General features: G+C 48.1%; 1 protein-coding gene across 1 annotated transcript; it reads left to right on the forward strand.

The window, feature by feature from the left end:
* Positions 1-877: 877 nt before the first annotated feature.
* KLHL35 (kelch like family member 35) lies at positions 878-9,495 on the forward strand (the record flags this gene model as incomplete). The annotated part of the gene is made up of 6 exons (XM_084265687.1): positions 878-1,767; positions 4,338-4,522; positions 5,089-5,207; positions 5,895-6,083; positions 6,748-6,936; positions 9,307-9,495. 6 exons carry the CDS (start codon positions 878-880, stop codon positions 9,493-9,495), a joined length of 1,761 nt encoding a protein of 586 aa, XP_084121813.1.
* Positions 9,496-15,860: the final 6,365 nt, after the last annotated feature.

The raw sequence follows: 15,860 nt of genomic DNA on the forward strand, positions 1-15,860 counted from the left end.
ATTCTATTCTATGATTTTTCATTCCTGGAATCTGGGTTTGCACAATAGTGATGGGTCAGGGTAGGATTTTGTGGAGAAGTGGAGGAAATGGGGCAGAATCAACTTGTTAGTTGGTCTAAGATGATCAAAGCAGTAACTGAGCGTTTGGGGTGTTTGATTCGCTCCCTATTGTCAGAGTCAGTCCGTTCCTGTTGCTGTTTTAATGCCATGATGCTCCTCTGCTCTTCAGACCCAACCTCTGCAGGCAGAAACCCTTCTTCCCAGGGATTACTTTCACAGGTCATCTGCTGCCTCCCCCTGACCTGAGCAGGGATGACCCTATTAAATGTGTGGCTGTTTGTACATGGGAGCCCAGGACAGGTGCTGATGCTGCTCACGCTGACAGTGTGAATGTGGAGGTTGGAACATCTCTCTGATGAAGACAGGCTGAGGCACTCGGGACTTTTTTAGCTCAGAGAAGAGGAGATTGAGGGGAAGCTTTTCAGTGCAGATAAATCCTTGAGGGGTAGGCTCAGGAGGATGGGTCAGTCTGTGTTCAGTGGTGCCCAGGGATAGGACAGAAGGTGATGGGCACAAACTGGACCAGAGGAAGTTCCACCTAACCCTGAAGAGGAGCTTCTTTCCTGGGATGGTGACAGAGGCCTGGGCCAGGCTGCCCAGAGAGGTTGGGGAGTCTCCTTCTCTGGAGATATTCAAAACCTGCCTGGACACTGTCCTGTGCACCCTGCTCGAGGTGATCCTCCTCTGGTGGGGGGTTGGACTGTATGATCTCCAGAGGTTTCTGCCAACCCCCACCAGTCTGTGATTCCATGACATTGCAGTCAGATGTTTTAATAGTGTGCTGTTCTTCTGTCTCCTTTACTGCTTCCCAATCAGGATGCACCGAATGATGAAAGAAGAATCAAGTTTCAGGACAAGCAGCCTGGAAAATGTGACGCGGGACCCGAGCAAAGAAAAGCTGCATATGAAGCTCTGCAGTGGGTCCTGCCATGCTGAGCAAATCCTCCAGACACTGAACTCGTACAGGCAGAGCGGCATCTTCACAGACGTGGTGCTACTGATTGATGGACAAGAATTCCCCTGTCACCGTGCCACTTTGTCAGCCAACAGCACCTATTTCCGGGCCATGTTTGGCGGCAGTCTCAAAGAAGGGCACCAGAACATCATTAATATCCAGAAGATTTCTGCTTCTACCATGTCTCTCCTCCTTGATTACATGTATGGGGGGAACATCGTCATTCAGGAGGACAATGTAGAAGGCATCTTGGAACTATCTGACTTGCTGCAGATCTCCAAGCTCAGAGATGCTTGTATCACCTTCCTTGAAGGGCAGCTTCACCCATGCAATTGCTTGGGCATCATGAAGTTTGCTGATTCATTCTCCATCGCATCCCTGACAGAAAAGAGCAAGAGATTCATGCTGGAGTGTTTTGTGGAGGTGTCGTGTCATGAAGAGTTCCTGGAGATGGGTGTGAAGGAGCTGGTTGAGTATCTGTCAGATGAGCAGCTGGTGGTCCCCAAGGAGGAAGTGGTCTTTGAAGCAGTGATGCGCTGGGTGCGGCATGACGTCCCTGCCAGAAAAGGAGCCTTGAAGGACCTCCTTGAGCATGTCCGTCTGCCCCTGCTTGATCCCACCTACTTCCTGGAGAAGGTGGAAATGGATGGACTCATCCAGGACTCAAAGGAGTGCATTCCTCTGCTGCACGAGGCCCGCAAGTACTACATCCTTGGGAATGAGGTCAGCTCTTTGCGATCAAGGCCCCGAAGGTAAAACCCAGCATCTTCTCCTTTTAGACCTACACAGCCTAGGTTCATGGGTGTTAAAATCTGAGGGAAGTTCTTGGGGCTTTTTGTCATTCTTTTCTTCCAGTTGCTTCACTTTTGGCATCCCTGTTTCCAAAATTGAGGCACTGGAGATGTTTGCCTGGCTTAAAGGATTCCTGTGAAGTTTTTACTAATGCATGTGACCCTTTGTTGTCAAAACCTGCTCTGGTTGCTCAGTTATGCTATCCAGATATATGTCCAGACTGAAGAGCAAGGCTTGGTGTTAGCAGATCTTTATTTCTATCTGCTTTCTCCAATGAGTAGAGCACAGATTGAGACCTGTTTTCCATTCTCTGCCACTGACCAGCTCTAATGTCACCTCTCTGGGGCCGTTTCCCACCTTCTCCAGGCTGTTACTTTGAAGGCTTGGGCCAGTCTTGGTCCTTGGGCCAGTCTTGGTCCTCAAGGCTGTCAGTATGGTGCCTACTCAAAGGCATTGTTGCAAGGTCAGGAATTAATGGCCAGGGGAAAAAGAACCCAGTTGCATCCATCCATCCTTGGGGGTGTTCAAGGCCAGGTTGGATGGGGCCCTGGGCAACCTTATGAAGATCCAGGCCTGGAGGTTGGTGGCCCTGCCTGTGGCAGGAGGGTTGGAACTCTGTGATCCTTGGGGTCCCTTCCAACCCAGACCATTCTATGATTCTATGATTCTATGATTCAGGGTCGCTCAGAGCCAGAGGGCTTTGAAACACAGGATCTTCCCATGAAGCTGAACATACATCCCAGTGACTACCTAAGCATCCCCAAATTGCTGTGTTTTTTCTTTCCATTGATTTCTGGATGAACAGTAAGAGGATAAAAAGGTGCTGGCTCCAGCACCTGCCGGTGTGAGGTCGAGGAGGGAAAGAAAAAAGTGATTTCTAGGGGGGGTGTGTGTGTCTAGAAATCTGCATCTTTTTGTGATTATGAAGTTTGGATATGACCAATTTTTTTTTGTAAAGTTTTTTTGAGAGGTTGGGATTGGTTTGTTTGGGTTTGTTTTTTTTTTTTTAAAATCTCTCACAGGGATTACTTTTACAGGTCATCTGCTGCCTCCCCCTGACCTGAGCAGGGATGACCCTATTAAATGTGTGGCTGTTTGTACATGGGAGCCCAGGGTGGGCTGCCATATCAAACTGAGTTAGTTTGCAAGGCTTTCCATGCTTTTCCAGAGGACATCCATGACCACAGGGCTGCAGGACCAAGTTCTTGTGTTCTCCTTCTCTTCAGCCCAAAAAGTGTACACATTTGTGTGCTGCTCAGAGAAGCCTTCTGGGCAGAAGGACAGACGTTGCCCCAGGGCATCTTAGAAGTCCCAGCCTGTAATTTAGGGCATGTTTCAGTCATGTGATCCTGAATGCTGCCCTGTGCAGACTGCTGGAGGGGACCCTGCTCTGGCAGGGGTGGGACTGGGGGATCTCCAGAGGTCCCTGCCAACCCCCACCAGCCTGGGATTCTGTGGGATAAATTCCAACCCTCCAGCATCCACATTTTAATTCCCTCATTTTACAGCTTGAAGTGAATTGTCTCTGCCTGCACAAACCATGGCAGAGCTGAGGACTGGACCAAGTCTTTCAAATCCACTTTCATCCTCCTCTTTCCTCTTCCCTTGCCTCCTGCAAAGCTGTTCCTCTCTTGCCACCTACTATTTGGCAAGATTTTCCCTCTCCTGCTGTCTGTCTCGTCTGCTCACTGCTATTACGGCTGGAGAGAGTGAGATTTCCTGGAAACACTTCTCTCTCCAGGCAGAAAGCTTGCTGCAGGCAGGCTGCCAGGAACAGCTTTCCACACTCGTGGCTGTGCCTTGAAGATTAGTCTTGATTGTGCAGGAAGGGGGGAGGGTGACTGGCAGGAGGCAATCTCATGAAGGACTCTTAAAGGTCATTCCCATTTTTTTTTTCCTCAATGCAGTTTGGACCCCTTCCTACCCAGGCTGGGAGGTGCCTTTGATTTGGATGTGTAGACAAAAGGGAAGGTGCAGGAGAGGACCCTGCTCTACCTATTGGACTGTGCTGCCAATCACAGAATGGTCTGGGTTGGAAGTGACCACAAGAATCATAGAGTTCCAATCCCCCTGCCACAGGCAGGACCACCAACCTCCAGGCCTGGAGCTACACAAGGTTGCCCAGGGCCCCATCCAACCTGGCCTTGAACACCCCCAGGGATGGAGGATCCACTCCCTCTCTGGGCAGCCTGTTCCAGCCCTTCATCACTCTCTCTGGAAAGAACTTCCCCCTAATATCTAATTTAAATCTTCCCTCCTTCAGCTTCACTCCATTCCCCTTGTCCTGCCATTGTCTACCCTTTTAAAAAGTTGATTCCCCTCCTTTTTCTCTGCTCCCTTCAGGGACTGGAAGGCTGCAATGAGGTCCCCCCGCAGCCTTCTCTTCTCCAGGCTGAACCAGCCCAGCTCCCTCAGCCTCTCTTCATAGGGGAGATGCTCCAGCCCTCTAATCCTAGCCACTCCTAGGAAGTATAGTGGAAAGGAGTAGCCAGCATGGTCTGGGGACTTAACCATATCTTTCATGGTTTAGGTTCATGGAGCTGGCAGAAGTCATCATTGTCATTGGAGGCTGTGATAAGAAAGGCCTCCTGAAGCTGCCCTTCACAGACCTCTATCACCCAAAGAGCAGGCAGTGGACAGCCCTCTCAAGCGTGCCTGGCTACACCAAGTCAGAGTTTGCTGCCTGCACACTGAAGAATGATGTGTACATATCAGGTGAGATGCTCTGGATCAGAAGGTCTCTTCCTGATTGCAAAGAACAGCATGACCACTGCATGGACAGGCACTCCTTAGGTCTACTAACTGGGACTCATTCACATGCATCCCAGCTATGGAGCAAAGTCACTTACTGGTGAAGTTTCTCCTTGGGTGGTTTGGATGTTTATGTCCTGAGGAATAATTTCACCTTTGAGGGGGAGGATGGTACTATTAAAAACCCTTTCTCTCCTGTGGAGCATCTGTCAAAAGTGGTTTCTGTGGAATGAGATGATTTTGATGTGTGATGTTGGACAGGGTTTCCTAAAACATCAGAGTCTCCTCTGTGTCCTTCACTTAGAATATAATGCCAATTAGATGAGCTTTACATAAAGGATAGAGCAGTGTAACAAGTGCCTTGAGGTCCAGACCATATCTCCCTTGGGAAGCTGAGTTTACATGTCCATAACCCAAGAACAATACTCTGGCCTAACGTGTTCCATTGCATGGAGGAATGATGCAATACCATGGTGTACTAAGGTGACATCCTTGGGATTGCACCACCCCTCCATCCCTCTGATTTTCAGGAGGACACATCAGCAGCAATGATGTTTGGGTGCTGAGCTCCCAGCTGAACGTCTGGATCAAGGTTGCTTGCCTGCAGAAGGGCCGATGGAGACACAAAATGGCAACACTCCAAGGCAAGGTAGGCAATGGCCTGACTTTTGGAAGAAGCTGTGTGGGGCCCTGTCAGTGCTTGTCTTCTGGGTCATGTAGAGATGGATTTGACAGGAGAACAACATAACCAAGATACTGGTTTCAGATCTGTGTGTGTGTGTTGTCATCTGAAGTGGGCACAAATAATTTCTAGGAACAAGATCTACCATGGGATAGTGCAAGATTTCTGCAGGTAGCTGTGTTAAGATAGAATGGTTTGGGTTGGAAGGGACGTTTGAAGGTCATCTAGGGCAATCCCAAGGTTTTCCCATGGTTTGATGTCTCTTCTGCACCAAGAGGGCCAGCCTCTTCTCACAGATAACTAGCAATAGGACAAGAGGGAATGGCTGCAAGTTGCACCAGGGGAGGTTCAGTTTGGAGATGAGGAGAAATTTCTTCTCTGAAAGAGCAGTTGGGCATTGGAAAGGGCTGCCCAGGGAGGTGGGGGAGGCACTGCACCACGGGGTGTTTAAGGAAAGGTTGGATGAGGTACTTAGGGACATGGTTTAGAGAGTAATATGGGTGGCAGGGGGATGATTGGACTAGATGATCTTGGAGATGTTTTCCAACCTTAAGGATTCTGTGATTCTGGAGAGGTCCTAGCCTCCCCTCATGTATGCCCATTTAGGTGAGTCCAGGAGTTTCTAATTGGTTTGCTTTACTCCTTTTGTGACAGATCTATGCTGTGGGAGGCTTTGATGGGTTTTACCGCCTCTCCAGTGTGGAGTGCTATGACACCTTCTCCAACAGCTGGTCAACCTTGGCCCCACTGCCTCAAGCTGTGAGCTCAGCAGCTGTGGTTTCTTGTCTGAACAAGCTGTACGTGATGGGAGGCGCTGTGGATGACACTGCTAACACCGACAAGGTATTGCTGGGGCATCAACAATGGCCGGAGACCTCAAAAAGGTTTGGCGGGGAGTGAGGGGAGAAGTGGGATTGTCCCAAAGGGGGTCTTTTCTTTTGAAGACTAGTGAAGACTCCCTTATTATAAGATGAAGAAGTCATGAGTTTAAATGGAAACCAGTAAGCCAGAGGACCAGAGAGGGAAGGTGCCAGGATTTGACAGTGCATTAGATATGGTTTCAGTAGAGCCTGTTCTGCCCTGAAGCCTGGTCAGCCCTGAGGCATCACAGGAACAAACCTCTGACGCCATGGGCATTCACTTCACATAAGTAGCAGCAGTAGTAACTGCCTGGAGGAGACCTCTGCAAGCCAGAAGTGATGCTTCTGGTCTCCTGTGCAAAAGGAAGAGCCATCAGTGCTTCTCAGCTTCATGTCTGAACACTTAACCATCTCCTATCTGGGTCAAGGACAGCCACCCTGGAGGCTCATAGTTTGTTTGGGAGACTTGAACTCAAGAGGGAATGCTAGATTCCCTCATCCCTTGGTTCACGACATTTGTCTCTGACTGTTGAAGCTCCCATCCATGTTTCTATCCTCATTCTCTTTTATTCCTAGTGAACAGCATCTTCACCCAAGAAGGAAGATGTGGAATATTTTTGTTCCCATAGCTGTATTTCTCTTCCCAGGTCCAGTGTTATGATCCAGAGGACAACAAGTGGACGCTGTTGTCTCCCACCCCTTTTTACCAAAGGTGCATCAGTGCTGTCTGCTTGGACAACATAATTTATGTTGTAGGTGGACTCCTCAGTAAAATCTTCAGCTATGATCCAAGGAAAGACAGCTGGCGAGAAGTGGCCACCCTCCCTGGGCCTCTGGTAAGGAAGAGGTTTAGGAAAGAAGTTCTTCCCTCTAGAATAGGAGCCATCAGTGCTTTGCTGAGTTTGAAGGCAAGGAATAGATTGTGGGTTGGCTCTGAGCATGCGAATGTGACCTGTACAGCAACTCAAATATACATACTCACCCATCAGTGTTTCTACTGTTTGGAGGATAACTCTGCTACAGAAAACATGAGTTTTCTTGATGAGGCTGGATCTGCACCAGCTACTAATGCCAGAGTGGGTCTGTAGGGTGAACAATGAGGTTTAACGATGCCAAGTGCAGAGTCCTGCACAGGGGACATGACATAATCCCGAGCAGCGCTACAGGCCTGGGGAGACTGGCTGGAGAGCTGTCAGGCAGAGAAGGACCTGGGGGTCTTGGTTGACTGCCCACTGACCATGAGCCAGCAGTGTGCCCGGGTGGCCAGGAAGGCCAATGGCATCCTGGCTTGTGTCAGAAATAGTGTGGCCAGTAGGTCTGGGGAGGGGATTGTGCCCCTGGACTGGGCATTGGTGAGGCTGCACCTCGAGTGCTGGGTCCAGTTCTGGGCTCCTCACCATAAGAAGGACATTGAGGTCCTGGAACGTGCCCAGAGAAGGGCAACAGGCTGGGGAAGGGGCTGGAGGGCAAATCCTCTGAGGATCAGCTGAGGGAGCTAGGGGTGTTCAGTCTGGAGAAGAGGAGGCTGAGGGGAGACCTTCTCAGCGCCTCCACTGACCTGCCAGGAGGGTGCAGAGAGGTGGGCGATGGTCTCTTCAGCCAGGGGACAGGAGATGGGACAAGAAGGGGGGAATGGCCTCAAGCTGCACCAGGGCAGGGTCAGCTCAGATGTGAGGGGAAAAGTTCTTCCCTGCAAGAGTTGTGGGGCTGTGGAACAGGCTGCCCAGGGAGGGGGCTGATTGCCCACCCCTGGATGTGTTTAACAGACGGGTAGATGAGGTACTTAGGGATATGGTTTAGCACAGGACAGGAATGGTTGGACTTGATGATCTGGAAGATCTTTTCCAACCTTGTGATTCTGTGAAGCCACTGGCATTGAGAACCTGCTCTCCACACTATGTGTTTCAAGGTGAGGGTTATACCAGCTCTAGTCTGGTCTGTGGACTGAACATAGACTGGTGGTGGTTGTGTATCTTGGTTCAGTGTTGTGACAGTTTTGCACTCCTGCTGCAGGAAGAGTTGTGGCCCAGCGGAGAGGAATGATGGGGCACATCTCATCCCAACCTGAATTAAAATGCCAGTGTAGGTGGCTTTCACAGGGAGGTGTTGGCTGACTCTCCTGGCTCTTACTGTGCTTGTGAGTCTGTGCTGAGCTTGGGGGCTGCCAGAAACAGCAATGCTGCCATCACTGTCTTGGGGTATCTCAAATGCCTGAACTTTTACTGAAATAGTAAGACTGCAGTACCCCAAGAACCAGATGTCACTTATCTTGCCTGCTTTTGCTCCCTTCTTTTTGGACAAGCTGGATCGATGGGCTGAGGCCAATGGTACGAGGTTTAACAAAGCTGAGTGCTGAGTCCTGCCCTTGGGACACAATAACTCCAGGCGATACTACAAACTTGGGGCAGAGTGGCTGGAAAGCTGCCCAGCAGAAAAGGACCTGGGGGTGTTGGTTGACACCTGGCTGAACATGAGCCAGCAGTGTGCCCAGGTGGCCAAGAAGGCCAACAGCATCCTGGCTGGGGTCAGAAGTGGTGTGGCCAGCAGGATTGTTCCCTGGCCTGGGCAATGGGGAGGCTGCCCCTTGAGTGCTGGGTTCAGGGTTGGGCCCCTTATTACTAGAAGGTCATTGAGGTGCTGAAGCATGTTCAGAGAATGGCAACAGAGCAGGGAAGGGTGTGGAGCACAAGTCTGATGGGCAGTGGCTGAGGGAAATGGGGAGCATTTAGCCCAGAGGAGGCTGAGGTGAGGAGACCTATTTGTTCTCTACAACTACCTGTAAAGAGAGTGTAGTGAGGTGGGGGGGTTGGTCTTTTCTCCCAAGTAACTAGCAATAGGCTGAGAGGAAATGGTCTCATGTTGCATCAGGGAGGTTTATATTGGATATTAGGAAAAAAATCTCTTCAATGAAACAGTGGTCAGGCATTCAGACAAGCTGCCCAGAGAGTTGGTGGGGTCACCATTCCTGGAGGGGCTCAAAACACGTGTAGACATGGCATTCCAGGAAATGGTGTAGTTGCCATGGTGGTATTGGACAAATGATTGGATCTTAGAGGTCTTTCCCATCCTTAAAGATTTGATGATTGTATGATTCTACTGGGCAGGTGAGAGCAGAGCCCACTGCAGTGACCCACTCCCTGCTCAGACCCATTGCCTGAAGCTGGAGGCTTGCTCCTCAACTCTTGGGCTTTCCTTCTGCTTTCCAGGAGAGCTGTGGCCTGACAGTGTGTGGAGGGAAGATTTACATCCTAGGTGGCCGAGATGAGAACGGGGAAGGCACGGACAAAGCTTTCACTTTTGACCCAGTAACGGGGATTGTGGAGCAGCAGCCACCTCTGCAGCGCTGTACCAGTTACCATGGCTGTGTGACCATCCTGCAACGCATGAACAGATGACCATGGGGCTCCAACTGCACCCACCCAGAGCCTCCTCTTGAAACAGTGACCACCCAGCATGTGGACAGACATCTTGCCTTTGTGCAGGATAGGGCAACACAAGCTACAGAAGATATGCTCCAGACAGCCTCTGAGCAGCCTGGTTTGTTTTTCCTGGCCTCCTGATGCCAATTTCTTTGATGCTGATCTAAGTTAGAGGATGAAAGGTTGCTGGGCTGTGTGAAGCTGCATTGCAGACCTTGCCACAGAAGGATTCACATATCCCTGCAGCATCTGAAACTACTGAATCGGACCTTTGTTTTTTCTGGCTGTAGATTACAGTTCTCTTCTAGGTTGGCGACACGGGCTCACTGTCCTGCAAGGGCATTTGCTGCTTTCTGAAACCCAAGACTGTAGCAGTAACAACTGCAATTGTAGGATCCAATTCTTTAGCTAAAACGATCAGGTATGTGTGCATTGTGCTCTGTAGAACCCCATGTCACACCACAGTCGTGACCTAAACATCCATTAATGGCCATGAACAGCTAGTCCCAGTATAGTGGAGAGCTGAGGTTGAGACTTCAAAGCCAGTTTCCCAAGAACATTTCCCCAGTCAATCCCCAAAAGCCTGGCTAAAGAGTCCAAGCTCTGACTTGGTCCTGCACACGCTGTATGAGGGTCTATTTCCCTAAATCAGTGTGATGACTCTTTTCATACATGTTTTGTGGTTGGACTACTATCTCACTGTGTTTTTGTGAACACTGTGGCAATGATCAATGTAGCCAAGAGTTCCTTCTTTGGAGACCAGAGGTAAGGGAATATTTATGTGTAGGAATTAAGCATGAAGACCTGAAGTGTGGTAGCCACAGATAAGCATCTGGCTCATTTTGGCTCTGGAGTTTGCTAGTAAGTATTAAAATAAATTCAATATTGAACAGATTTGATACAGAGTCCCTGGGACCCTAAATGTGCAGCTCATTTGGAGGGCAAGCACTGGATTATAGAGACTGTGCTGCCCCAAGCTGGTTGATCTTGGGTCTAGAAACGATCCTGAGCACACGTGGTTCAGTAGAATAGCCATAGCCTTGGGTGTCAGTGTCTTTAGTCCATGACTAGAACTGTGAATTTCTGATGGGTCCACCTGACTGTTCTTGTTGTTCAATTAGGGATTTAGTTGCCACCAAATGAAGAGTGGGGTCTCTTAAAAACTCCCATTACTTGTACATTGCAAGGTGCACCCCTCTACAGCAGGCTGCTGGCTGTCTGCTGTTTGCTCTGCACCTTCCTTTACTCACCCCAATGATGACTTCTTCCTGAAGCAAATGAAACAACTATGTCCATTGGCCAGAGACTCACCTTTTCAGGGCCTTTTAATCATCTTAAACCTCCTGGGTTTGCCTGCTTCCTCCATACTTCTGGCTTTTATCTGTTCCTCTTTAGTACTCTTCTTTTTGATGTTCTTGAAGTTCACCTCTTCTTCTTGATGATATCAGGCTTACCTGTAAAATATAGGAAATAAAAATGTCCCTGTTGAAGAACCAAAACTATGATCTTCTCTTCTCATTAGAAAATGTGTGCTCTTCCATTGCCCAAGCAATGAGCAAGGTGTTTCATTACATGCAATGTACCATACACACCTCACAGTCACCCTGGAAAGTCTCGTATCACAACTGTCTTGTTCATCAAGGTGCACTATTTGGATGGTTATGGCTTCAAATTCTCCTCAAGGCCTGTGCATGTGGGTTAGGTCTTCTATCAGATCATGAGCAGCATGTGTCCTTTAAGTAGTATGAAAGATTCAATGCTTGTAGAGGTTACTCCTCTGAGGAGAGAAAGGAAAATTCATGTTAGTAAAAGGCAATTTTATTTCAATGAAATTCCATCCGCAGTTGGGTCTTTAATGAGAATGGAGATTTCAGGAGAAATTGGCACCTTTCCTTCAGTTAGTTAAACTGGCACAAACACAAATATGAGCGTATCAAACCATGCCATGACAGCCTGCAAGGCCAGAGACCTTCATCCTCTTACAGTCTGATTTCCTGTGGACCACAAATCACAGCCCACCTCTCCTCCCCAGTTTTGCCTCTCTTACTGTTCCCCTGAGCCTTAAGCAACTCACTGCTTTGGTATGGGTTCCCTTCAAAGTGTGTGGCTTGGGGCCTAGTATCTCCACCTCGCCCCATGATTCATATGGCCAAGGAGGTTCCTAATTCACCACAGACTGTCCTGGTAGCATGTCCCTCCTCTCGGTCTGCACTTTGGAAAACATTGCTAGTGTTTCAAAAGAACTGAGCACACTCTGAGCTTGCAAGGGTGTCACAACTGAGCAAAGTCTTCTCAGCTGAGGATGGTGCACATTGCAAGGAACCAGGCCATATGAAAGGGATGGTCCTCATGCCAAATTTCTGCCTTGCCTAAGGTGTATAGTGTAGGGCTGTCAACACAAACTTGCCTGCTGGCAGACCTTTGTCCTCTTGTTCTCAAAAAGAACATAGTACTACATTTGGACACAGCAATGGCCTTGATAGGAAACAGGAAATGTTTTCCAGCTGCACTTAATACTTCTCTATCTAGGTTTTCCTAAGGCTTCCTGAGGGTCTTGCTGTACTTCACACCTTATTCCTGTAGAGGCAAGCACACTCAAAAAGGTAGAAGATATTCTCATCAGCTTTCCCATGTGCTTTTGACATTTGTGGTGTGTTGCAATAGGTGTAACATGGTGGTGGAAGTCGTGGCATAGACACTAAAACATTTCCCCTCGTTCTTGGTCCTGATATTTGTTGTACCGCTGAAATGTGTTTGTATTTTGTAAGGGCTGTGGGGCATGCAGGGGAGGGTTAGGGAAGGAATTTAACTTGGTTTTATTTAGAAATAAATATTCACCTTGAATCCTAAGTGCTTTTGCTGCAAGGTTTTAATTTGTTCATATTGCTTCGTGGCATTCCAAAAATACACTGTTGCTGGAGTATCAGAGGAGCTTTGGGGGAACCATCCTTGAGGTGTCCCCACCCTCATCTGGGGTACCTGAATTCTCAGTATAAGAAAGTGGGAAATAAAAGGTATTGATTTTTTTGTCTGGAGAGAATGGTGTCTTTAAATATCACATGGGCTCATGTCCAAGTCAGTGTAGACAAGGTGCTTGCATCATCCATGTTCAACTGAAAGATGGGGAAGCTTTTATTTTTGGCATGATGGAAAGAGTATTTCTAGAAAAAAATGAACAATTTATGTGTCTTGGATGATTCTTGCTCTTCCTTGACGTGGCAGAAGAACACAAAGCATAAAACTGCCACTACTGTCTGCTTCAGTTTCTGAGAAGACCACATGTAAAGCACCTCCTTGCTGTTTACAGGAATGCACAGACTTGCTGTGGGAGCTTTGTATAACAAAAGAGGTGGAAGAAAGTAGTGATCATCTGCAAAGCATGTGTGATAGCTTCAGCTTTATGTATTTAAGCTTTTAAAAACAAAATAAATGACTTTTTTTTTCCCCCTCCAACACAGCAACTGTCAATCACTTCCAAGTAGTACTCAAACTATCCTTTCCCTCCCTCCTGCCATCCTTTCAGTTTTCCTGCTGCCTGTCTCAACAGCTGTGTTATATTGGGTATGTTTGCATTTCGGACTGGAGCCAGAGGGAAGAAATGGCTTTTTGTGAACAAATCACATGGAAAGTATAGACAGCAAGTTCTTCAGGTATTGGTAACATTTGGTCATGACATGCAAACTAGAAGAATTATAAATAACCTGGAAGACAGAGCTGCTGAGGCAAGCAAGCTGAACTGTGTGGTAGCCTTTTCTACCTTGTAAAAAAAGGTCTTTTTTTTGTGAGACGGATTTGGTGGCTGGAGTGGAGAATCATAGAATCACTAGGTTGGAAAGGACCTTTGAGATCAAGTCCAACCATACCTGTCCTCTACTAAACCATATCCCTAAGCACTTCATCTACCTGTCTTTTAAATACATCCAGGATTAGTAACTCAACCCCCTCCCTGGGCAGCTAGTTCCAGTGCCCAATAACGCTTTCAGTGAAGAACTTTTTCCCAATGTTTAATCTGACCCTGCCCTGGGACAGTTTGAGGCCATTCCCCCTTGTCCTGTCACCTGTCACATGGGCAAAAAGACCAACATCCACCTCTCTACAACCCCCTTTCAGGTAGTTGTAGGTGGTTATAAGGTCTGACCTCAGCCTCCTCTTTTCCAGACTAAGCAACCCCAGTTCCCTCAGTCACTCCTTCTAAGGTTTTTTATTCCAGCCCCTTAGAATCATAGAATCTCCTAGGTTGGAAGAGACCCTTTAGATCATCAAGTCCAATCACAGCCTGACCCTGCCTAGCCCACCTCTATATCATGTCCTGAAGGACTTCATCTATAGGCCTTTTAAATACCTCCAGGGATGGCATCTCCTCCACCTCCCGGGGCAGCCTATTCCAGTATTTGACAATCCTTTCAGTAAAGACATTCTTCACCAGCTTTGTTGACCTTCTCTGGACACACTCCAGAGAAGCAGCTGAAACAGTTTCCAGTGTGACATTTAGCGGAGACATGATTCTGAGATGTGTGAGTGGACGGATGACACAGGGGGCTGCACTGGGTCACTGTTGTCATTGCAGTGGAGAAGGGACTGTGGGAGCATATCCACTTTGTGGAGTGTGTTAAAATCTTCAGCAGCAGAGTACAGCCACCAAAATTATTGAGGAGTGGGGTAAAAGGATGACATAATGATCAGTCTGTGATATCAAGGCCAGGTTGGAACAGGTTTTGAGCAGCCTGGGCTAGTGGAGGGTGTCCCTGCCTATGGCAGGGGGTTGGAACTAGATGGGCTTTGAGGTCCCTTCCAACTCAAACCAGTCTGGGCTTCTGTGATTTAGCAAAAAGAAGGTAAAAATGCTTTTAAACCAAGTCTCGATGACCTGAGTGTGATGTAGGTCACTTAACAGACGCTGCTGGGTCCTTTGGTTTTCCAGCAATCAAAACCAATGGTGGGAAGATCAAGTCATGTAAATCTAAATGAGGGTTTATATACCTGAGCTGATGTCATAAGCTTCAGCTTTCACCATCAGAAAGTCCAGTGTACTCTTCAAAGAGAGAAACTGGAGTCTCCTCCAAAGTCACTAGGGAAAAGGGACCTCTTTAAAGTCTGAGTCAAACCCCTTGCCTTGGATATGTCTTTTGGAGCTGCCTCTCACTCTCACCAGACTTCAGAGAGACCTTGATGACTACTTTGAAGTAGCTACATAATACTTTAGGGGCAAAATGCTTCCTTTAAGAGAAAGCTTCTCTCCTACCTTACAAGTCTTTTACATCAAGACTAGATGCATTTTTGAAATAGGTGTTGTAGTTCTACCCAAATTTTTGTGTTCTTGGGAACATGCAATAAGTGAAGGAGTAATCGTAGCTCTTGTCTCAAAGAAAGTTTGAATCTGCTATTGCAAGGAGTGAAACCATCTGCCTCCAGCTCTGGTCTACTGTGACATGATGAGGTCACTAGTCTGTGCTTTGGCAGGAGGTGAGAGCCATCAGTGCTTTGCAGTGAGCACCTCAGGGGACATGTTTCACCAGTGAATGCTCTCTCCATAATGCAAGGCTGAGAGCACCACACTCAGGCAAAGCTTTGTCATCGGAGGGTTACTCAAGGTTTACTAATGGGAGGTGACAAGAACTCTCCGCTCTTTTTGCCTTGGACTGGGGTTGGGCTAAACCCACCACTGACTTCCACAGAGCCAGACAGAGACCATGCTTGAGACTGCTATTGATTTGCCATCTACCTGTGACACTATCACTGGTCATAAAAAAACCATCTCATCCTTTCTCTCCCTGTGCTGCCCTTTCACCTCTCTGAAGCCTAGACCTTCCTCTCCTGGTTTTGCCTTGTCACAGGCAGGCCTGGTCTCCAGAGATATATCCCTTTCAGAGATATATCACTTCTCTTGAGATATATCATTTCCCCCACAACATCCTCCTGGATGGGCTATTCTGCCTGCTGCTGTTCCTACTTTCCTGACCACTTCGGGCCTGATGTGTGCTGTCTCTAATTAACCCATCTTATTTGCTGATATGGTAATTGTTGTTTTTAATGCATAGAGCTGAAAAAACCCCCACATCCCTAGCATGAACATGGCAGGGCATCACTATGCCTCAGCCCCTGGAGATGCTGAAAAACTGCCTTTGCATTTAGCTGTCCAGCTGGCAGGAGATGATAGCATGGTGGGGCAGGAGAGCAGTGCTCAGGGACCATCTGAAATGATGAGGTAGTGATGATTAACTCAGATTAAGAGTCACAATAGCCAGCTGGGAACTGGTGGGCAGAGATAATAGGATCTTCAGTGGCTGCCTCTCCAGCTTTAAATATTCCTGGAAGAGGGAAGGGGAGGCAGGAACTGTGTC

Source organism: Gallinula chloropus, assembly GCF_964237585.1.
Source record: "Gallinula chloropus genome assembly, chromosome: 1".
NCBI classification, from domain to species: Eukaryota; Metazoa; Chordata; class Aves; order Gruiformes; family Rallidae; genus Gallinula; species Gallinula chloropus.